General features: G+C 40.2%; 4 protein-coding genes across 6 annotated transcripts; 3 read left to right on the top strand and 1 right to left on the bottom strand.

Annotated features, from left to right (window-relative positions):
* Nucleotides 1–4,270: 4,270 nt before the first annotated feature.
* Nucleotides 4,271–6,419, top strand: rx2 (retinal homeobox gene 2). The gene is made up of 3 exons (XM_084707827.1): nt 4,271–4,577; nt 5,576–5,829; nt 5,976–6,419. Exons 1-3 carry the CDS (start codon nt 4,289–4,291, stop codon nt 6,417–6,419), a joined length of 987 nt encoding a protein of 328 aa, XP_084563953.1. The 5' UTR covers nt 4,271–4,288.
* Nucleotides 6,420–10,281: 3,862 nt separating this feature from the next.
* LOC146271135 (uncharacterized) lies at nt 10,282–13,254 on the top strand. Its single transcript, XM_084708409.1, has 9 exons — nt 10,282–10,380; nt 10,811–10,865; nt 10,949–11,061; nt 11,148–11,250; nt 11,390–11,974; nt 12,154–12,285; nt 12,401–12,754; nt 12,923–12,974; nt 13,099–13,254. Exons 2-9 carry the CDS (start codon nt 10,830–10,832, stop codon nt 13,212–13,214), a joined length of 1,491 nt encoding a protein of 496 aa, XP_084564535.1. The 5' UTR covers nt 10,282–10,380; nt 10,811–10,829; the 3' UTR covers nt 13,215–13,254.
* Nucleotides 13,255–14,656: 1,402 nt separating this feature from the next.
* c10h7orf25 (chromosome 10 C7orf25 homolog) lies at nt 14,657–17,687 on the top strand. 3 transcript variants are annotated; one of them, XM_084708337.1, is made up of 2 exons: nt 14,657–14,728; nt 15,631–17,687. In XM_084708337.1, the coding sequence occupies exon 2, from the start codon at nt 15,647–15,649 to the stop codon at nt 16,946–16,948; it is 1,302 nt and encodes a 433-aa protein (XP_084564463.1). In that variant the 5' UTR covers nt 14,657–14,728; nt 15,631–15,646; the 3' UTR covers nt 16,949–17,687. The 3 variants fall into 3 exon arrangements, with proteins under 3 accessions (XP_084564463.1, XP_084564462.1, XP_084564461.1); XM_084708336.1 differs by having other exon boundaries at nt 14,685–14,785; XM_084708335.1 differs by having other exon boundaries at nt 14,685–14,975.
* Nucleotides 17,688–18,449: 762 nt separating this feature from the next.
* mplkip (M-phase specific PLK1 interacting protein) lies at nt 18,450–19,945 on the bottom strand. The gene is made up of 2 exons (XM_084708338.1): nt 19,452–19,945; nt 18,450–19,362 (listed from the first exon to the last, which is right to left on the bottom strand). Exons 1-2 carry the CDS (start codon nt 19,821–19,823, stop codon nt 19,177–19,179), a joined length of 558 nt encoding a protein of 185 aa, XP_084564464.1. The 5' UTR covers nt 19,824–19,945; the 3' UTR covers nt 18,450–19,176.
* Nucleotides 19,946–23,591: the final 3,646 nt, after the last annotated feature.

The following is a 23,591-nucleotide window of genomic DNA, read 5'->3' as shown; positions in this document are numbered from 1 at the left end:
TTATTCCCTATGAATTTGGAGGAATGTTCCGGTGCACGTAACTCTGTCAGGCTATTGCATTTGGTGCTTCTGTCAATCAATTTCTAATCTTGTTAGTTAGCCTATTGCATCCAGTCAGCGCTGAAGTGTAGTACATACCCTTTCCGTTCAGAGTTAATGTAATGTCGTTTTCCATTTGGGGGAGCGTGTTTTTGTATTGGGGGGAGGTGAACAAGTTATCCGATTTGGGGGGAGTTGACTTGTTTTCGGGGGAGTGTTTTCATTTGGGGGATGTACTCATATTAGGGGGCCGTCTTTTGCACTTCCTTTCAACCTTCTCTCCATCTTCCCCTCTCTGCTCCCCATCCCCCTTTCCCCTAGTTAGCTGACACAGCACCTTCAAGCGTTAGCCGCTTTCTAACTAATAGGATCTCCCAGACTTAAATTGTCATCTGATAAAACTAAGCAGCTTGATAGCTACGCTGTACCCTCTTAATCAATTTGTACTCAATTAGGATAATGAGGAAACAAGCAAAGTACAGCCTTAATATATTAACTTTGTAAAATGATTATTACTTGACTTAACAAATGCCGATGTTAAAACATTACTTCGCTAAATACATTTTAGGCTTTAGATCAGTGTTTATGACTGTTTTCATCTCTTTGCCAGAACAATATTTGTTTTTATTTGACTGTCAAACTGTATCTCAGATTAAGGGATTCAGTGTAATGTATACAAATGCAGGTGCAACTTGTACATGTTATTTGCACGGTCAATTACAGGTTGCAAGTTGTTATAGATATTCCACCAAGGATCCATAGAGTTGTTTAGTTCTCAAGTTTGCATGCTGATTTACAAATAAATCGACATATTACAAAAATAATCAAAATAGTCAAACTAAATGCACTGTTTGACACAAAAGCACATGCACTCTTGTAGGATGTTGCCAGAAAAACTCTGAACTCTTCAGTTAATTACCTGTAGATCTCCATATAAAGTGGTTTAGTACATCTGAGAACATCTAATTATCATCCCATCTAACTGGCCTCTGCAGAGCCTGCAGCCAAGACTGCAGCCATCACCTTACTAGTCAGATGGCTGAACGGTGAGGGAGTCGGGCTAGCGATCAGAAGTTTACCGGATCGATTCTGCGCCATGCCAAATGACGCTGTGTCCTTGGACCAGGCACATCACCCTACTTGCCTTGGGGGGAATGTAAGGACTGTAAGTTGTTCTGGATAAGAGTGTCTACTAAATGTAAATGTAACATACTAAGACAATTACAGTGGTCTTAATTAAAAACATACAGCATATAATACAAAGCCACACTTTGCCTTTCCCCAAAAAAATTAACTGTTCCCCAATAACCGGGCCTACACTACAACAACATGGTCAATAATATGTCAATTATTGATGCGATCGGTATTTGTAAAGTGTGTGTTTCCACATGATGTATTATATACTGTAACCCTCTGTGGTATTTCCATACTGCCAACACGGAACAACATATGGATAGTACACATGTTGCAGGGCAAAGCCCTGCTAAAGGTGCACCACTTAAGTCATTTATTTGAACGAAGCTTATCACCCATATCCACGACTAAGACTGTAAGAGGCCGGCCATCAGAGTCACTGGGTTTCTTGGCAAAAGATAATTCCATCTTGGAAAAACAAATGCAGAGGTGAGGTGTTTTCACTCACAATCTGAGCTTTAGCAAAGCTTTTGATTATTGAAGAACTGATGTTGTTGTACACATCATGGAGGATTGTTTTGCCTTTGCTTTCTCTGAAGGCTCTGGATTTATTGTTTTAATAAATCATGGCTATTTGCTATGATGTACAAAGTGAGAAACTGAATCCGATTATTTGCCCAAAGGAATTTCTAGCATGCCATGAACTACTTGCCACGTAGTTGGGTTACATTTGCTCAATATCAAGTCAGATCATTCAGAAGTGCAATACATATAATGACATATAAGATATTTGATTAGTCCATATCAGTCAAAATGTCAAATGTCACCCAACCCTGTTCATACCTTTCCAGTGAGGCTGTTTCTGAAACTCAGGAGCTACTTTAACTTATCTTTAGACAGATGAGGTCAGAGGAAATCTCCAGTGAAGTCTTTAGGCTCATTAAGGTGAGGGTTGATCTCTGTGACACTTAGCTTCCCTAGCTTTGGGTTGGCCAGCTGTCCGCAGGGAAACGTATCTAGTCAGTAGAAAAAGGGCCTGTCCATTCAACCTGTGCCAAGGAGTCAATCCAAGCCCTGGACTGATATAGAGAGATTACCGTGCAGTGTCTCAGGAGAAGCGTCATATCAATGTCAAACGCGTCAACAGGTGTCATGTGAGAAATAAATAGTATTATGTAAATATGGAATTTCCTGATCTGCATAGCTTTGTTGTTGAAAGAATGCACATTACCCTTATGCATCAAACAATTGATGACTCACCTGGTGTGACCTACTTAACATGTCAGGTGAAGTAATTGTCTGGATTTAAATAATTAAATTAATCTGTTAACATGTTTCCAGAGTTAAATCTGTAATTACAAATTGGATTCACAGGATTCACAGTCTTAATTGTTTGTAATTTTAGTATATTGACAATAGTCAACAAAGTTTTGTTTGTTACTTTGTCTGTTTTTATTTGTGAAATAACAAAAAATGAATCAAATGGAAAACCAAAATGGAAAAGTAGCACACATTTAATTCACATATTTCTAAGGATATCAACGTTCTATTACATATTATAATCCTTTAGACATACAGTACATTCACATATTTCATTGCTTTTTCACAGTTCTCTCCCACTCACATTTCAAAAGGACTTGAATTCAGATGTTTCGTGAACACTTCAGTGTGTGCAACCATTAGTGTTTATCTAAAGCCAATCTCTGTGTCTTTTCTCTCGTATATTGTCTATAATGAAGGGATTAGCAAAAACTGTAAGTGAAAGCCATTATCTTTTAGACAATAGTTTTTTGAAAGGAAGTTTTGTCAAGTCTTCATTAGCAATGGCCTCCCTCTGTGGGCTGAATGCAGGCCACATTTGGAGCAATTACTTGACCAGAAAACAACTGTCAATCACTCTTAAAGGGGAAGGATTCCAATTATTAAACCTTTTAAATCCTTTCTTTTTACTTCAATTCTTTTACAAGCCCCTGTGCTCTGCACAATTAAAGAAGGGTTTATTCAAGAGAGAGAACATTCATTTTCCTGTTACATTGAGTTTCAGTTGTTGTTGCATTGCTCACTTGTGTGCTTAGGATTTCAAGGACTTATAGCCTGAGAAAGGAGTATATGCCGAACGGAAGTGTCTTCGCTGTCATTCGCTTACTTCAGGGATAGGAGCAACATGTGTGCGGTATATAGCCTTAAGCAATCTTAAAAGAGGTAGGAATTTTTACATTCATCCATATTTAAATTTTCATCACATTCAAATTAAGTAGGCTATTTTAGTTGTAACGTGTCATGCAAATTATTGTATTTTCTAGATCTTTATCTTTGGTTTGTTTTGATCCAGAAGTTGCTAAAAGTTGTGGGGTTAATTGAAGGGTTTCATTTGATCTGGGTTTCATTTCATCTCCTTAATCAGGAGTCAAAAGGTATTTCAATTTTTTTGTTGAACATATTAATCAATAGGAACAACTAGTTTCAGCTTTAAATGCTGCAGAATTTGAATTTATATTTAATATATATTAGTAAGTAAATGTGTAAATTGGAGTCACAGTAGGAATTTATGTTTAAAATATTGCCGATTCAAACTAGAAAACTTTATATTTATTTATTTCTTTGTGTTTTCATAGTGAGAATGAGATGGCATGATTTCAAGAAAATCTAATATCGTACAAGATCCTTTGTAATATACATGCAGATCTTGACTTAAATTCTGTGATTTTATTATTTTTGCCCTAAAGAGTAAAAAATAAAAAAACTCTGTGCATTTAGCCAAAAAAGTGGCTGTGCAATGCATGCATCTTGTCTAGACGTAATTAGATTCCATTTCCAGGAAGATTTAAAGGTATTATCATCTTTTTATGGCATTAAATACTGGGAACCAGTTTTGTTGCAACACCATAACTCAATTTGAACAGAGAGAGTTTAGGCAATAATTGGGAGAAAGTGATGATCTAATTTTCTTTCTCTCTTCATTTTGCAGACTGGACATTAATCTCTCATGCTCTTTCCTAATCCTTACGAATGTAAGGGGTGACCACTTGGTCAGTTGCTATTACGTGTTGTACCTGGTGGGGTTTCTGCTGAAAGAAGAGAGAGAGCGTGTGAGAGAGAAACCAATAGGGTTCGGATGCATTTGTCAATGGATACCATGGGAATGGTGGATGATGGCTGCCTGTCACCAGACAATTACGACATGGTAAAAGGAGGGGCGTCCAGTGGAGGAGGCCGTGTTCACAGCATTGATGTCATCCTGGGCTTCAATAAGGACCAGGACCCTTTACTCAACACTGTGGGGGATGTAGGGGGCCAAAAAGTGGACAATGGAAAGCTGGAGGACCAGGGAAAGCAGGTCCCGTCCAATCCCTATGGTCATCTTCCCAGCCTGGTCGATAGCACACAGCACTTAACCTTTCATGGTGAGTCCTCCAGTCATGATTCATTAATTCAGAAACAACACAATCTGGAATGTTGAGTGTCTGTTGCTGTCTGATATTTGGCATTGTAATATGAGTTGCTCAGTTTCAAAGACAAGTTTGCAAGTTGCAAGTTTGGTCTTGGTTTGGTATGAGTGCCAAATGTTAGTATTAGAACCAGGTCAGGGATTTCCATTGCATCAATGTGTATCACACTATACTATATGATAGTATTATATGGGTCAAGGTTTTTGTGTGATTCATGTTTAATAAATGATCAGAGGCAAAGAAGAAATGGCTGTATTACTTGAGCAATTGCGATGCATGTTTACTTATTCACTCCAAAGCCAGTGATTGGATCATTCCAAATGTATAAACAAGGCACACGTGGATCATTTACACTTCAATCCTTCCTAGAAAAGACAGGCTGGATAGACTTTACCCAACAAAGTATTTGGCTAGATTAAGGTTTGCAAAGTGGAGACTTTGAGGATTGCAGGCAGCACTGTGTCTGTGAGATTACCGACATCCCAGAATGCAGAGAAAGACATCTGTCAGTATAGAAGGTTGGCTGGGCTGCATCGTGTGTTCACTTTCACAAATTAGACTGATTAAATGGAAAAGCATTGACTAACATTCTAAAATTTCTTGAAATAAGTGCAACTGCAGGTTTGTATCTTAAGACAATCTATCTTGTGTTTCTTTTTTAAGTAAAGAATGAGAAATGTGACAATATTTTAGCTGAACAACTTGCTGTTTTAAGTTGTTGCATTTAGCAGGCGCTGTCCGATGTGCTGAAAAGTTATAACTTCTTTGACTAACTGGTGTGTAGCACCCTACCAAACTTTGCTAGCACAAGTTCATACTTCCATAATGTCTCTTTAAAATATCTCTAATGTTGGCTTCCTTAACAACTGAAGCAGTTCATTTGTTTTCAACACAATAGCAACAGACAGTAGTTGTCCAATTTGAATGGGACCCATTTCACTTTCTCCCACCAGATTCGAGCCTCTTCTCCAGTGACAAGTGTGAGGGAGAAATGAGTGACCTGCAGAGAGAGGTGGACAGCGACTGTAAGTCTCCAGAGCCGGCCGAGGAAGACAATCCCAAGAAGAAGCACAGACGTAACCGCACCACCTTCACCACGTATCAGCTCCATGAGCTGGAGCGAGCATTTGAGAAATCCCACTACCCTGACGTATACAGCCGTGAGGAGCTGGCCATGAAAGTAAACCTGCCAGAGGTCCGTGTGCAGGTATGAGGCTCTCATTATCCAATAACTAGCCTAAATATCAGTCATATGATATGTAGTCTGTAAAGCTCTGTGTTTTGGTGGTATGGATTTTTTTGTGGAATCCACTTGCTAATGCATCTGATACGCTCCATGACGATCTTCCTTAGGTGTGGTTCCAGAACCGCAGGGCCAAATGGCGACGTCAGGAGAAGATGGACACTAGCAGCATGAAGCTCCACGACTCGCCAATGCTGTCCTTCAATCGACCCCCCATGTCCTCCAGTGTAAGCACGATGAGCAACCCCCTACCCCTGGATCCCTGGTTGACCTCGCCAATGCCCAGCGGCCCCCCCATGCACAGTATCCCAGGGTTCATGGGGCCTGGGCAGGGTCTACAGCCTACCTACACCAGCCATGGCTTCCTCAATACACCCCCGGGAATGGTCCAAGGTATGCAATCCATGCCCCCTCCACCCTATCAATGCCCCTCCAACTTCAATGATAAGTTCCCCATGGAGGACGTGGACCAGAGGAGCTCCAGCATTGCAGCATTGCGGATGAAGGCCAAAGAGCACATTCAATCCATGGATAAAACCTGGCAACATATGTGATTGAATGGCTGAAGCAAGGCAGAAGGATATATCATGGAGACACTGTGAGGATGTTAACAGTGATACAAGTGAATGTATGTTTACAAACGGTCCCTGGATCTCATGTTCCAATGGAAGATGCAAAGCACACTGAAAGTTGACTATGGGAGATGAGGACACCTTTATTTTTTTTGTCTTGGGTGTGACTGTGCGTATAAAGGACATGGATGTTTTGTTTCATGAAGGGCCAGTGAAACTATAAAATTCCTGTTGTTTTATTCTATAAATGATTTACACTCTTGCTCCATTTTTTACTGTATGACAAAAAGTTTTTTTTTTAAGAACACATCACTGACAAAGTGTCACCCACAATTTTATGTAGGAAATCTCTGCATAGCAAAACAAATAACATTTTAACATTACAACTCATCTTTTTCAAGGAAGTGAAGCCAAATCTAAGTAATTGCACCTAGTTAATGAAGATGGTAGAGATGGTGCCAAGCATGTCCATGCTCGATGAAAGGCATCTGTCATCTGTTATGCCAGCTAAGTTAGGGAGACAAGGATACCTCTAAACACCTAACTGAAGCCATGAAAATGACTGTTTATAAACGCCATTTACAGGCAGCTGCACTCAGATGCAATTTAGTCAATGGGTTCCCACTCCTTTGCTGAGATGTGTTACTTTTTGGCTGATATGATGCAATGCATCATGCAACAGCTTCTTATGCACACTTGTATGTCCTTACAATACAGATCCAGATCAGTCAGAACTGATGTTCAGTGCATCGTTTAAAAGGTGTTCCAAACAGGCAACTTGATTTGTTTTAGTAATTTCTGTGTTTGTTGTGAAGAAATAAATACACAGGCATGACTTTTTACAAATGTTTTTTTTTTGTTACGAGACTCAAAGAATGTGGCGGTTGTTAATGTTGAGTTCAAAGTCAGATGGTGTTCACTGTGTATGTGTATGTGTGTGTGTGTGTGTGTGTGTGTGTGTGTGTGTGTGTGTGTGTGAGGAGGGGGTTATGTGGGGTTAAGCAGCCTGATGTGTCACTAAACTGGGTCGATTCATTGTTAAGCACTATTGATTATATTCTTTTGTCTATGGTTGTTGAAAGAAAATGGTCAAAGGCTCTAACAGGCGTAAAAAATGACAGACCTTTGGGGTTAGACCTTAAAACATGACATAATTTGTCAAAACTGAATAGAGTATTCCTAAGATACATGTACATGTTACCTCAATAGTTTCCTTCACAAAACTTGCATTTTTGTATCTTTGTACAGTCTCTAGTAATATGTTAAAATCTCATTCTATAAACAATTCATTTAACTGCAGTTCTACAATTGAAAATGTCTTTCCATTTTTAAATGGTGACAGTTTAGATCTAAATGACAATAGCATCAATATTCTGCATCCTTTTTGTTTCAGGTTCACTCCAGTGTATAAAAAAGCCAAAGAATTAAAATTAAAAAGATGATTTACGGTGGGTGAGAAAATATTTAATAAACATGTTTTTTTAATTGATTAACTATGTTTAGTTGTTTGTTATGCAGTTCCTGTGTTTTCACAAACCTACAGAATGATGTACACTTCCATGTTCCATGTGCAAATGGTAATAAAGATACAATAGAAACACTAAGATGGTTAAAGCTTGTAAGTTTCCCTCTGAGCACTATGCATTACTGACCCACGACATGACTTAATGCTGTTAATGAGAACCGGCGTACAATGGGCCAATGTAAGAGCTCACAGAGCGAGATCTGGGGGTGACCTGTTGTTTCTGGGCTCTGTGTTCCTCCAGGCCCGTGGAGTCCTGCCAGGCTGTTAGGCAGATGAGGCTCCACTCCATCAGGCCTCACCAGGGGTGTCAGAAGGCCCTGAACACAGGCCTGGCCTGGCCTTCTAATTGCCCTGAGGACGCACTAAAGTGTCCTGTGTGGGCCAGCCAATCCTCTGTGCATTGTGTGTGTGTGTGTGCGTATGTGTATGTGTGTGTGTGTATGAGGGCAGATGGGACACTTGGAAGATCCCATCTGGGTCAACGACATGCCAAAGTGATCAATGCTGTAGGATGATATAGAACTGAAATATTGAATTTGGACTTACCACCTGTCTGACTATTCTGAGAATTTGGACATCTTGTCCCAGTTGTTACTAATAAGAAAGACCTGTCACACACACACGCAGCAGGTCAGGGAGAGGTCTCGGGGAGCTTAGAAGTGAGGCCGTGACTGGCTAATAACCTGGTGTGATCGAGTATGGAGCGTGAATGATAGACAGACTTAGGACTGAGGCACCCACAGACCACATGGCTTAAATGTTCCATTATTGATCATTCATATATCAGCCAAAACCATTTGAGAGCACGCTTATCGGTTAAACACATAAACTAAGCATGAGGAGAATATGGAACAGGAAAAGTGCAAAAGGTTCTTTGCAGAAGTTAATTGTTGAGTTGTTTCTTACTGTTTTAGTCATTTCTGATGTCATATCGCTGTTTTTGTGTTTAGCATTAGTTAACTTGACCAAACTAAAAAAAAAACACCTGGTGTAAGGGGGGGATCATTTGGCAGTTGTTCAACATAAAGGTCGGCCTCAGAATTTGGAAGAGAAACACCCTTAACTACTTACTAATTACCACATTATCTGTTATTTTGTTTGGTGAAGCATGCCCTCGGTTAGGGCCTGTGCTGCAGTTAGCAGGCTGACTGGGAGGACGTGTTCCATGGTGGAAATAATAAGGGAAATGAGCGGAATTAATTGGGTTTGATTAAGAACGCTTTTCAAAGGGACACCATTTTTTCTTCTGGACATAATTGGGGATCAGTCAGGGGGCAGGGGGTGATTTGATGGCTGGCGCCAGTTACTTGTCTCCTTTGCCAATGTTCACTTAGGGGAAAAAGGATGTGTCAGTCAGAAGGGGACACCCCTGATCATGCTACACTGCACACACTCTTTTTCTCTCTCCCTCTGTTTCTCTCTCTCTCAGACACATGTACTGTTGTAAACACATATGCCTCTAATGAGTTCATTCTGGTCAGGTCACAGAGCTTGACAGGAAAGAATATTTAAAGTGTGCGTGCCTGCATTTTTGACTAAGAAATGGCACCCTCTACAGAAAAAAAGTTAGAAATACAAAAGTATATGAACCACAAAAACACTTGTGATTTGATTTAACTTTTTACACTTTACACAATTGAGCTATATAAATAATGTTGTCATATACAGTGATCTAAACAAGTATGTGGGTTTAGGGAGTTTGTTAAATGTTAGATCATGTTTATCATTTACATTTACATTTAGTCATTTAGCAGACACTTTTATCCAAAGCGACTTATAAGAGAGAGCTTTACAAAAAGTGCATATGTCAATAATCATCAGGTCTAATGAGCATAATCAAAAATACTTTCGTCATTGTGAAATACTGTAGATCACATTTTTGCAACTAATCTTTCAAAGCTGAACATTTTCATCAGTGAAGTAGATGTCAATGTTTATTCTGGCTTCTGGCTCTGTACTGGCTCTGGCCAGATAATGTAGAATCCAAGTACCAGGTTTACTAGCAGGGCTCTCAAGTCTCAGCATTCGCCGGGAGACTCACGTATTTCAACCATTTCTCACGCTCTCAAACAACACTTTGTATTTCTCGCGCTGAGAAGTAAGGAATAACTTGTCCTGCTATTTATAATGAATTAAATGGCACCTACCAGCCAATCAGAAGCACCCCCCCGCCCCACACACACACACACACACACATATACACACACACATTGAGAGGTATGGTAATCTCATAGAACCCTGATAATAAAAGTGTCACAATTACTCAACATTCCAAAAACTGCATCTAAAACGTTCATACGGGTGGTATAACCATTCACTGGCAAATCAACACCACTAAACAACATATTTAGTGCGCTCACTGTATTTAATCAAAAAAAGTAACCCCAATCAACGGTTCCGTTTGCTTCTTAGTGTGAGGTAAGTAGCCTTCTCTCATTAGTCAAATCATGTAACACTGAATACATGTTATGTGGGGCGGTCTCATTTGTCAAAGGAAAAGTAAAACAGATAATTATGGCAGCTTAACACAACAAACTACGTCTCACCCGTCGACGATTGTAGGTTTCGACCTTATGACAACTCTGGCTTCACACACATTTATTTAAGACTTTTAAATTGAGGTATTTCAAGCCAGTTCGGAATATTTTAGGTTTGGTAGGCTCCAACTTTTCTCTATCATGCTTAACATAACCTGCGTGGTCGGTTGGTCTAGGCCTACATTGGATTTCCGTAATATTACAGATAGCCTAGTTTTCAAATCGTCAAAATGTTTATTTCTAGGCCTACATCTGATCTAATAATGTTTAATGTTTCTGTTGGTTCAAAACATTATTGTCTCATTCTCTAGGGTAGTAGTCGTCTGCTTGATGATGAATCTTACAATGGATTTGTGTACAGGACAGGTAATATTGTGCTATTGGACTAGTAGCATGATGATCACTACAACCATCCCCATAGACCAGTAAATTCAGTATGTATCTTGCAGAAAACTATCATGCGACAGTTCTTGATCCTCAAGAAACTGGGAGATGTTCCTGACCAGGTCAACTTGGAGCATATTAAAGATTTTCTGTTGAGAGAGGCAAGATTCGGACCAGCGTAAGCAAGCTTTACGTTTCTCACATTTTACAATTCTATAACATTCACTGAAAATGTGTGTCAGTCAATCATGTCCACTTCTGTAGACCTCAACATGTCCTCAGCTGTCCTACGATGGAGGGGATTGAGAAAAAGGTCTTTACAGAACTGGAGGAGGAGCGACGTCTCTCTAAGCAGTTTGGGAGGAAGGTAGGCTATGAGACAACATCAGGAAGTTTTCCCATGAGACACCCGGGAAAATCCTGGTAGAGTGGACTTCTCACCATTTCCTTATCTCTCTTAACTCTCATTCTCTCTCTTTCACACTCTCTCATTCCCATTCTTCTAGGTCACCTTGGAGGGACTTGATATGTTCCTGTGCATTATTAGGCCATCAGCCGAAGCTGAGGTCAGGAATCTCCTCCTCCTCCTGTTTTCCAACCTTGCGTGCAGCACCATGCATGACATGAATGGCAAAATGGAGTCCTCTCCACCTGCTGGGGATGCAGGGTCTCCAAATGAGCAGGTGCCAACAAGCACATCAATGCTGCTCCAAAGAGCTGAGAAGCTGGTCCCTGAGTTGGTGACAATTACTCTCAACTACCTCTTGGAGGACAGAGAAAAGCTGCTATGGGGATCACTGTTCAACTCTGAGCAGCCAGGCCTCCCCTCCAGTGAGGGACTGTGGGCCAAGGCAGCTATTGTAGATGTCTTCAGGCTTGTGGAGGATGTAGCCAGCTCTGTGCTCAATCCCCAGGATGTCTCAGCACTGGGATCCATCACTCACAGAGTGGTAAAAAACATGGTGATTGCCATCTTCCAGAAGTTTGAGCATGCCTTAACATCCTTCCAGCTGATAGGACACGACAGCACAGAATTTGATGGTCTGGCTGTGACTCGTTCTATGATCTCGGCTATCATGGATGATATGGAGGTATTGTTATTGTGTCATGTTTTTAATATGTTTTAACGGAAAATAACGGAAGATGTTTTAATATCATACAGTACATAACTGTGAATAGATCTCAAGATAAAGCCTTTCTGGCATTGGCATGTGTTCAATATCAAGACACCTCCGGCACATGTACATAAATAATACTTTTTTTGCTGAAGATGAGGGACTGGGGCACTGATGTACCAGAGAACTTCTCCAACCAGATGTGTGAAATCGTCACCACAGCTGGTACCCCTGAAGTTTCCATGAAAGACCTTCTCCTGAAAGCAGCTAGAGCGATCGCCGATAATGTAATGGCCGCAATTGCAAAAGTTAAACATCTCACTATTTCCTTGTGACCTGTATTGCCAAACACAGTATATAATGTGTACCAAAAATCAGTAAACCTTTATACTATGTTTACAGAACAACAACATCAGCGAAGGCTTAACAGTGAAAGACGACCTTCCTGAGGTTGCCCCCAAGATCTCTGCCCAGGCCAGATGTCTTGCAGTTGCCATGGAGGACTTTCTCCAGGAACCAGTCATGGCTCACAATGATAAAGTGATGAAGGCAGTTATCACTGAGGTCACCTCAGACCAGGTTCAGCCTTCCCCGAGGTCTCCAAAGACCACTGCTGCATCCAGATTCTCAGAAGAGACTTTGAACAACCTCCTGGAGGTTGAAGCACCCAAGGTGGAGCCTAAACTCTCAGATGAGAAACCCAGCATGGTCATTGGCTGTGTCCAAGCAACCACTTCTGATCTCCATCACCCCATGGTGAGACACAACAATCTATTGATGTTTGGAAAAATTTGATATTTGTATCAACTTTGTATCATGTTAAATGGCATTGCAACGTATTGTTATTCATTCTGGATAATGTCAATGGTTCCTACCGTAAGGTAGATGTTGTTTCGGTTCTCTTACATGGTACTGTGTCTCTAGACCATTCAGGTTCTGGGAGATGTGTGCAGAGATGTGGCAGAGGAGAACCGTGGTGAGTGTGGGCCTACTTGTTGACCTCGACATCCAAATTGTTTCTATTATGTGAAATGTGAAAAAAATGTGTTCCCCTGTGGCATGCAGAGTATGAATAATCATCAAAGTGGTGTCATTTTCAGATGTCAGTCAGGACCTTCTGAAAAAGCGTAAGAAAGGAGGCATCCGTGGATTCTTCAGGCGTGTTTGTGAATTGTTTTCCTGCTGCTGCTGCGGCCTCCCCACAGAGGAAGACTAGAACCCTCCCATGTGGACCATCTGAGTCATCACACCAGCTGACCAACATATTTACAGAACATTTTTAAATGCAGGTGTAAAGATTTGTATTTTTAGAGCATATTAAAGTATAATCATACCCAAATACTTAGAGAAAGTGGATTGCATTTGCCCTCTCTTTTACTTTAGAGTGTCCCCCTTGAATGTGTAAGCTTCTTGTTTTTGATTATAGACCAGCTATCAAATCAGCCTCTGGGTAATCAATCTGGGTAATCAATCTTAGTGTTATGCTCGGATTTCAATGCTGGTTGTGTGTTCAGATCATCCTCCCTTCTAGACACACGGTTTACGCGCTGACTTGGCGCTTTAAATACCACTCACTCTATTAAGAAAAACTCCATCACAGACCTGCTTACACTGGGACATTGGAGCAGCCCATTCCCTCATATTCACAACATGCGTGAGATTTAATGCGCTGTCCAGGGTCCTGAAACCGATGAAGCAAACTTGTTTTGCCAGCGGCTTAGTCGAGTGGCCTGAATGTTAGTAATCCAGAAGGCCGAAATTTTGTCCAGATGCAATATGAAATGAATGACCAGTGTCCAGAAGCCTTACATTTTGTCCAGATATAGTATCAAATGAATGGCCAGTGTCCTGAAGGCTCACATTTTGTCCAAATAAAATATAAAATGAATGGCCAGTGTCCAGAACGCTGACATTGCAAACTGCAAACTGAGTCACAGGCACCTTCATGCTTAGAAAGTTTGCTTGCCTGAGTGCACTGAATGAATAATAATACACTGTATAATGCAGTCTTACAATATCGATTAAAGTACAACATTCACACACATGATCAGATGTAGGAAATACAATATGCTGTCGAGATTTAGCATGATCCTATCTGTGTACCTGGCTTTCTTTGCATTGCTTACACAGTCTCGCCAAACAGAAAATCGGAGTGTCTGACGGGCTCAAATAAACACCACAGCTAAATCATTGCTATGTTTGACAAATACAACAACTGAATCTTACAGACAACTAGCAATCTAGATAGCTCCAGACACTGATTTACCGACTACTGTTCGTGATCTGGACTGGTTAACTAGTAATTCAGTGAGCTGTGACTGGGAGTGACTGACTGACAAATGGGATTTAATACAGTCCAACCCATCCCATCTCACAATACCGAAGAAAGAAGAAATGCCCTTTGAAAGCCCTTTAATGGGACCAAAACATATCTAATCTCAGAATCAGAATTATTTTAAGTTGTTTTAAAATGTCAGAAGAATTGTGTGTATTTTACATATATACTTTTTACATAGATATTAAATTAAAAGGAAACTTTCAGAAAATATGCAAGAAATCAACCGGAAATTCGATTTTTTGTTGAAGCTGACTCTGAATGGCCATACACTCCTGCACAGTAGGTGGCGCATCTGAATCTTTAAGTTGGATGCGATCAGCGGTTTGTCGTCAGAAAAAAAAGAGAGAGAAGAGGACCGTACCTACGTGTGCGACTTGTTGGTACCAAACTACGTAAGCTAGCACGCTGCTAACGGCAGTCGGCTTGCAAGGTTCTCATAGGCGTTTATGGTATTTTGGCCTTTTAATTGGTTTGAAATTAACACATTACTTAATTTGTCATTTTAAGACTAAACATATGGCCAAACAACGTGTACATTGTATCTAGTTACTTGTTAGCTATCTACTACTCAGTCAACTTTGCTGGCTAGCTCGCTAGTGACTGTGCTGTGGCTTGTTGGTTGTTAGCTAGACCAGCTTGGTAAGTAAGGCGGGGTCGGACCCTTTTATACACATTTGTAATACTCCATGACTAATACAAATATGGCAATTCAAATTCGTTTTCGTTGTTAACGTGGCTTGCGTTAAAATATTCGCAAGATTGCTAGAGCTATGGCTATTACAGGTTAACTCCTGGACTTTAGGCTAGTTCAGTCATTAGCTACTACTAGCTAGGTTCAGTTGCGACTACTAGCTACGTAGGCTAATCGTATCCAGCAAATCTGCCAGCGACCTTAAAATTGCTGTGGTATTCTCAACTCAGCATTAAACATGTCTGGGGCTTTTCATAAAGGCATCCGATTCTGGTTACATGCAATAAATCAATTAATTGCAATCATTGTGTCTGTGATAAACAGGATTTCGATTTCAGAAAGGTACTTCATTTTTCTGTGCTGGTGATGCAAATAAAGAAACTCCATGTACACGGTGTTTACACTACCCCTTTAGTGAGAAGTGACAGGTTCCAATCCTTCTGCCCTATGAAGTTTATGGCTCAATGTTTAACTTATTCTTTTGTGTGGTTTCTAGAAAGGATTTAAAACGTTCTATAGTATATCAATGAATGCCGCAACCCTTTACATTTTCAGGTGGCAGAAAAGGTTTGGTCTTCTGGTAAAAATGTTTTGTGTCTTCAGGAATAATGCCCATGTGATGGCTGTGCAAGCTATGCTTCAAGAGCGAATCAGGGTGGCCAAGGAGCTGCTGGGGCGAGTGGATCTTCTATGTGACCGACAGTCACAAGATGTAGAAGGAAGAGCTAAACTTTGCAGCAAGCTGCGTGCAGAACTCCGGTTTCTCTCCAAGGTGGATGCTGGTAAGGTTTCGATCAAAGAATCCCATCTCCAGAGCACCAATCTTACTCACCTCAAAGCTATAGTTGAGTCAGCTGAAAGCCTGGAAGGGGTGATTAGTGTTCTTCATGTCTTTGCTTATGAGGACACTGATGGCGTAAAGCAGTCACTGGTGGTTGATGTTGTTGCTAATGGTGGGCATACCTGGGTTAAAGCCATTGGGCGCAAGGCAGAGGCCCTGCATAATATCTGGCAGGGGCGAGGACAGTATGGGGACAAGAGTGTGGTGCATCAAGCCGAGGACTTTATCCAGGCCAGCCATCAGCAGCCCGTCCAGTACAGCAATCCACACATTATCTTTGCCTTCTATAATGGCGTTTCCTGCCCTATGGCAGATCGTCTGCGAGAAATGGGCATTTCTGTGCGAGGCGACATTGTTGCAGTGAACTCCGTAGTGACGGAAGATGATGGGGAGGTGGATGATGCTGATGATCAAGGGGCTGAGAGCGAGGTCGTTGAGGACAAAGAGCATTTTGTTGAAGGAGGTGACTCAACGGATGAAGATGACAATGGAGAACTGTGTATGGAGCACACTAGAGTAGACAGGGACACCATTGTAGCTAGCTTGGCCTTCCCGACAGAGGTGAAAGTGGATGTGTGTAAACGGGCCAACCTAGATATCACTACACTCATCACCTACGTGTCTTCACTCAGCCATGGCAGCTGCCACTTTACCTTCAAGGAGCAGGTCCTAACAGAGCAGGCAGCACAGGAGCGTCGGGAGAAGGTGCTGCCTTGTCTGGAGGAGTTCATGCAGGACAAGGAGCTGTATGCCTGCCAATCTGCTGTTCAGGACTTCCGGGTCATCCTTGAAACACTGGGTGGGCCTGGGGAGAAGGCCCGTGCAGAGAAACTCCTAGCCCGGCTCCATGTGGTGCCTGACCAGCCCTCAGATCGCACCCAGCGACTGACAACCAGCTCCAAAGTAAACCACCGCTCACTCATGATCTTTGGCACAGGAGACTCCTTGCAGGCTGTCACCATGACCGCTAACAGCGGTTTTGTGAGAGCGGCAGCCAATCAGGGTGTACGTTACAGTGTTTTTATTCACCAACCCAGAGCACTTACAGAGGGTAAGGAATGGAGGGCCACACCGGTATGAAACAAAGTGACCGGAATCATTATTGTAGCCTACAATTTGTGGCTGTCTATAAACCACAAACCAAGCTGGTTGGGTTTAAGATGGCATTGCTAATTATTTAAATTCAAATGGCGTGCTTGCTTGGACATGGCTTGCCAGAACAGAGTATTCTGAGAACAATTATTGTATTTTTGCTTACGTTACACATCGGTGGGATAAAGACATGTGGATCTTAAGAAACCAAGAAGAGGAGGATAAAGGTGGCTGCAAGGAGGGACTATGAATTTACATGTTCATTTTGGTGAGGATTTGGTCTGTCAAGAGAAGAAGCCCAAGTTCAGAGCTCCAGCTTTGTAGAGTGAACACTGGACCACTTGGAGGCAGACAAGGCTTTTTTGACAGGAATTATATGCAAGGATTATACCGGCTATCGCAGTGCTTTTTTGATTCAATGTATTTTTGTTTAAATAATTTACTACAATGTAAAAGTAATTTGTGCAATAATTGCAAACTTCAGCAGAACTCTAAGATTACTAACGCATTTTGTTTATTATTTAGATAGGGGTTTTTGAATACATCCAATTTGGGTATATATTAGCTTGGCTGTTGATGCCCGACGGTTATTGCTTGGTAAATTATTCTGCTTTGTCAAAGGTGCTGCTGATAAAATTCTAAACTCTGTATTGAAAGTCTAAGTAAGATGCAAATAAAGCATCTTTAAAACGTATTAACGTATTTTAATACATTTATTTAATGTTCAGAATTGAATATATACATATAAAATTTGGCATGCCACTATAATATTACATTTTGCATCTTGTGACAGTCTTGTTCGTTCTCAGTTAACCATGTGAAGGCATTTTATATTAAATTTTGCAGTTGCTAAAATACGAACCAACAACCTTCTGATTAATAGTCCGACTCATTAACCACTCAGCCACCTGATCCCCCCTGTATGCATATATTAAGAAGAATTTCATAAGTAGGGTCAATTTACAACCAATTACATTTCAAGAGTAAGTGAACGGTCTGGTGTAAGGTTGTTGGTAAACGTGACATTGTCAAGCTGTTCTGTGAAGGGATATTCAGTTTCTTGGCAATTTTAGCAAGTATTGGCCTTAATTTCTCAGAACAAGAAATGATTGACGAGTTTCAGAAAAGTTCTGTCTCTGGCCACAAACCCTCAATTGCTGATGCTCCAGTTACTGAACTAAGAATTCAAATTTAATTGCTGCTTTAATCAAAAGTTTTCTGCAGTGCAAAATAGTTTTCTCATGATCAAGATTCTATTGGAATCTGTTAAGTTGCCCATGTTTTTTTATTTAAAAAAATTCCAAAATGCAACACAAGTGTATCAAATTTTGTAGTAATTGATGAAAAAATATACAAACTGTATACTGTCCTTCCTGCTGATGCATTTAATTAACATAACTGGGATTATTATTTTACCATAATCACAAAATGGTAAATTATTATTGTTTATTTGTATTGAATTGTAATTACATTTACAATCTGAAGGGGGTTTCAATTCAATACACAATTTTTATTTTCCAATATTGTCTTTGTCACAGCTTTTAATTATAGACAATTGTTTTAAAAAATGATTTAAAAATATACACATTTGATTTTAAGATACAGAACATTTGCACTAAAATCTTTAATAAAACACACAGAAATAAATCCTAAAATTCCTTTTCCAATGTTTTCCCATCGTTACTCAGTATTCTTGTGATATACTGAGAGCAATTGAGGGCTGTATTCAAGGTGAAAGGGACTCTTCATCCATTTTAACATTCTCCTGCCCATGGCTTACCTGGTCAGGTGCTCATTTTTAAAAGCTGCTTTTAATTTCTAGCTGTCTCACTGATAAAACATTGCTAGTGTAGAAGTTTCAGGATAGATAATCTGGTGTTAGGAAATTTCACATTTAGTTTTACAATCACAGTGGACAGTGAGTGACCTGGATAGGGGACATTTCAATATCAATGACTATAGAATGCAGGACGTAACATCTACATTAATGTATACTGAAGGGCAACCACACATTTTTGCGTGATAGTGATAAAATGGCTCTTCACATGATTTGAATAAAGCCGAAATCCGTTAATTTCTACTGCTGTCTGAATTGTAATATAAACAGAGGATTCCCCTTCCACACCATAAATCCGATGAAGGATGCTGTTAAGACTGCTAGAAATGCACCTCCTAAACCAAAACACGCATAAACAAATACTATATGCTATATTCCTTTAGTAGTATCTCCCAGACTTGCCCGTGTTTGTGGATTGTTGGCATTTAGAGTCTGTTACTGCAACTGGCTGTAAAACAGCCCAGGGGTCTTGCAGCATAGTTGGGTTGTAATACTTTTCCACACCATCTGACCCCTTACCTCTGCCATGTGTCGACCCGAAGGGGGATGAATTCCGTGGTGAATTCTTAAGTAGAGATCGAACAATTAATTATATATAGGGAAAATAAAATAACATTAAGAAATTGACGATAGAAATGTGAAACTGACATTTACCCCATATTCCATAAACCGCCTGGGACTAGAATTTCTGTATGGAGAACCGCCTTGTTGATTCGGATTCCATCTACGAGGTGTATATCCAGGTGATGCGCTGTTATCAAATTTCATTTTACCATCACTTCCGCCATAACAACCTCTAGCGTTGCCACCAAAATGTCGTGGGGTATTATTTGGGGAGTCAAACTGCCCATATCTTGGTGATGCAAAAGACGGAGGTGGGCCACCACGAAATGCCCATGCTGGTGATGGAAATACATCCTGGAGAGATCCTGCGCCATTGTCCCCCGTAGGAGTTGAGTTTCGAAAACCTCCCCGTCTTGAACCCACTCCCGGGCTTTGTTGTCTGAAGTTTGGCCTATACATCATTCAAATGTAAAAGTACACAAGAGTATCTCCGTAGTTTGTTAGTTTATCTGTAGTGTTAAACACACATCTGGCAAGAGTAGCAGGCAGGCCTTCTTTTTGTTGTTCTTCGAAACTCATTTCCGGGAGCGTCATTTCCGATAAAAGCTCTAAACAGAACTTCAAAATAAGAGCATAGCTTGAAATATGCAAACGATATTCCTCGGTTCAGATGGAATCGGCTCTATTAATACAAAAAATTGCATTGCACTACGAGTTATTGAGATCTATTAGCTAGACATTTTTTTCCAAGAAGCAAACTTTAAAGTAAAATAACCACCTGACCATGTCCACAAACTACACAATGTGAAATGTCATGTAGGTTTTGTAAAAATACAAACAAAAAATATAAATATTGACTTACACAAATCGATATGAAGAAAATGTGTATATTTGGTTTAAACAAATACTATTATAGGTTATTACTGGGCTTGATTTAATGACTGGTATATATTGACCTTGCTCCTCTAAACAATTCAGCAGCTGCATGGTATGAATTCCTTTAAAAGAATCAATGCCTTTAATCAATAGTAAATATAAAACGTCCCCTCATTAAACAGGCACTGTCCCTGAAAACGAAAAACACTTAAGTCATGAGACGCTAGTACCCCACCCGCTAATTAGATAAAATACGACTCTCTGTGATAACCCTCATGTCACTTCCTGTCTACAACTGAAAAAGCATCTGTGACAAGATGAATGTAGCAACGGAATATACATTGAATTGACTTTGTATTTGTTAATAATTGATGGATGATTCAATGGAACATAGTTATACGTTTTAATAATGACCAACTGCAAGCCATCTTGTCATCCACTACATGTCATGAATGTTACAAAACAGCATGTCTCAGAGAAATGGCACACCTCACTTTACCATAGCTGGATTGTAGGTCAATCATAACGGCAATTTGGAAAGGAGACGACACCGATCAGCATTATGGCTTCCTGTTCCTTTGAATGCGTATCCTATTATTGGACGGTCCATCGGGTCCAACATAACACCGAGAGGCCTTGTCTGGGCCTCACAGTGCAGGCTGTTTATTTAAAGCGTTGTCTCTGCACTTGATTCATGCTCTAATAACCATACCAAGTCATTTGTGTCCATGCTTTGTTAGTCACAAAGTATTCCTAACCAGCTCCCTGGGACTATTTAGTGTGCCCCTCTCTATAACACTTGGAACATTCTAACAACAAGTTCCCTATTTTGGATTACCCATGAGAACGGTCTATTCATATTTGATAATTGTTTGGGATTGGAATCTACATTGCATGTATCTCCCTTTTTTCAGGAACCTCAAGAGCAGTGCCTGATTTAATTAAACTATGACAGAATACACTCAAGCTATAATTTTAGTCTGGTACCACACTTCTGTGGTGTGCTCAGTCACAAAATAAATTAATCTATTGAACTTTGGCCCACAGCACAAGTGTCAGACAACATTTAAACCCATGCATTTGAAACCCTAACTGCAAATGTGCTCCGGGACACAATTCAATCTATGTATGCATGTCTATTGATAAGGATTCATAGATATCCTCGACATCAACGAAATGCAAATGATTTGATATACACGCTTATTAACTAGATAAAAACTCTGTTTTCTGTTTAAGTCAATTGGCCTATGTATAGAACGCAACTGGCAATTGTGAGTTGAGACCATACATTGATAGTGTTAATGACATCAGTGGAAAGATGACCTGCACCACAAGGTTTCAACTGACGTAATCATTAAAATGTGAGTGAATGAAGTCGTTTGCTTTTCACAATAGTACACATTTCCATTTGTACCTAACCATCAACTCTGGTCATCTCTCAAATGTCTCAATCAGACCACACCTTGACCTTTACTGATCAGCATACATGACAACAGCATGTGAGACAAAGGCGCATGAACAACATGCAAAACCTATCCTGCAGCTCAAATCTTAAGCATAGAAGAATGGGGGCAGGGTGTCTCCCAGCCTAACTGATACAATTCTGTCCATTTGCTTAATTTCCCCTTTTTTATATTAGGATTCTTAAAAGTTACAGATTTGATGCCAACAAAACAGCATTGAAATAATTTTGTGAAGGTTAAAATTAATAAAACACATTTAAGTGTGGTTGGTTTCAAGATGTCATGAATTCTTCCAAAATTGAATTTTCATAAAGAACACAGTTATTAAATACATTTGGCTTACTGCAACAATAAACAAGCAATTTGAAAAAGTTGAAAATGTATAGCAATGGAGATCTGTGTTTTGGTTGCATGAAAAGTTCAGCTTCAACTCAACAATGTTTTGGAACAAAGCAATCATTGCTCAAAAAACTGTCCCTCAAGCTTTTGCTGGAAGCAACAATTTACATGCGTCATTTGATTTATTTGGAATTGCTGAAAGATACTTTGCTCTTACACCTAGTTAACCATAACTTAAAAGTCCTCCACGAGGCAATCTGTGGGACAGCACTTAACATACAGACACACAGGTCAAATAAAAAACCACAGCAATAGGTTACCATATCTTATTTTATCGACTTATTGCCATAATCATATTTTACAGCATCTGTTCTCTAGCATATGAAAGCACTCCAGCCAGTATCATTTGTGACAAAAGTAACTAAATTGTTGGGATATTCAAAAAGGTACATCATGACCTCATCGCTTACCCAGTACAAAAAATGAATCATCCATTTGGACAATTGCTTTGTGTCAGTGCAACACACACTTACCCACCCAGTGCCTAGCAATTAAAAGGAATTCAGCAAATAACAATGGCGTCTGATCAACTTCAGAACACTGAACATTTCCAAAAGCGTTCCTAATGAACCGAAACCAGAAACGTCCTAGTTCTATTGCTACTCAACTGTGCCAATGTAGGCCGGACAGAAATGCCTAACTACTTGGGTCAGCACGTGCACACACATTTTCCTTCCCCAGCTGGCCTTTTGTGCTCTACCAGTGGGAAAGTGGATTTATGACTCCAGTGTACAACCATACACCCCTTTAAACAGCTGTCACTGACATCTTATTGCACTGACAGACACGATACGTTCTACAATGATGAAAAGTATTACGACCCACCCCTACATATATTGGCATTGACACTTTCTTTTCTCTAAGGAAGATACCAATTGCCAAACGTTACTTAACTGAGATGTACAAATACAATGTAGGTACTTTTCAATCATATCTGTAAACATTTGAGCTTGTGGCTAAAAATAATTCACACAGACCAGCCTGCTTTTTGAGGTGAATCAGTCTACTTTCCAACGAAGCCTGGCAGTACCCTAACCTACATCTAGAAGGCAGTACATCACAGAGAACCACTGTCTTGGTCCTGTCAGGAACACCAAGAACAGGGAAAAAGCCTGATTTACTTCTGTAATAAGTTACCTAAATATATCTCATAAGCTATTTAAATGTACTAAAGACCAGGACTGTTTCACTATAACTGAGCCATGGTGTTGGTTGTAGAGAACAGTTACAGAGTAGTTTGGTCGGGTTAAAACAAGTATTTGATGAAACCTCCAGAAAGCCCATCATTAATTACTTCCTAAATTACTGTCTCATAAGACGAGTAATCTTACTGCAAAGACATACATTTCTGAAAATGGAATGGAGAAACCCTGCAATATGAAAACATACATGCAGAGCCTACTTCTGCTCTTGACCCCACAGTGAAAAACCGGAAAAGGTGAAGGGGGCGGCTACACGTGAGGTCACCTTGATCTAGAGATCAGAGGAGGGT

Source organism: Hypomesus nipponensis, chromosome 10 (assembly GCF_054491055.1).
Source record: "Hypomesus nipponensis isolate SF chromosome 10, ASM5449105v1, whole genome shotgun sequence".
NCBI classification, from domain to species: Eukaryota; Metazoa; Chordata; class Actinopteri; order Osmeriformes; family Osmeridae; genus Hypomesus; species Hypomesus nipponensis.
Note: the sequence above shows the minus strand (reverse complement) of the source record. Positions and strands in the feature narration are given on the sequence as shown.

Coding starts and splice junctions, on each gene's coding strand:
- rx2 (XM_084707827.1), top strand. CDS start 4,289: ATGCATTTGTCAATGGATACCATGGGAATGGTGGATGATGGCTGCCTG. Junction 4,578..5,575: donor ACAGCACTTAACCTTTCATG/GTGAGTCCTCCA, acceptor TTCTCCCACCAG/ATTCGAGCCTCTTCTCCAGT. Junction 5,830..5,975: donor TGCCAGAGGTCCGTGTGCAG/GTATGAGGCTCT, acceptor GATCTTCCTTAG/GTGTGGTTCCAGAACCGCAG.
- LOC146271135 (XM_084708409.1), top strand. CDS start 10,830: ATGATGAATCTTACAATGGATTTGTGTACAGGACAG. Junction 11,251..11,389: donor CTAAGCAGTTTGGGAGGAAG/GTAGGCTATGAG, acceptor CCATTCTTCTAG/GTCACCTTGGAGGGACTTGA. Junction 11,975..12,153: donor CTATCATGGATGATATGGAG/GTATTGTTATTG, acceptor TTTTTGCTGAAG/ATGAGGGACTGGGGCACTGA.
- c10h7orf25 (XM_084708337.1), top strand. CDS start 15,647: ATGGCTGTGCAAGCTATGCTTCAAGAGCGAATCAGGGTGGCCAAGGAG.
- mplkip (XM_084708338.1), bottom strand. CDS start 19,823: ATGATGTATAGGCCAAACTTCAGACAACAAAGCCCGGGAGTGGGTTCA. Junction 19,363..19,451: donor GGCGGTTTATGGAATATGGG/GTAAATGTCAGT, acceptor TCTCTACTTAAG/AATTCACCACGGAATTCATC.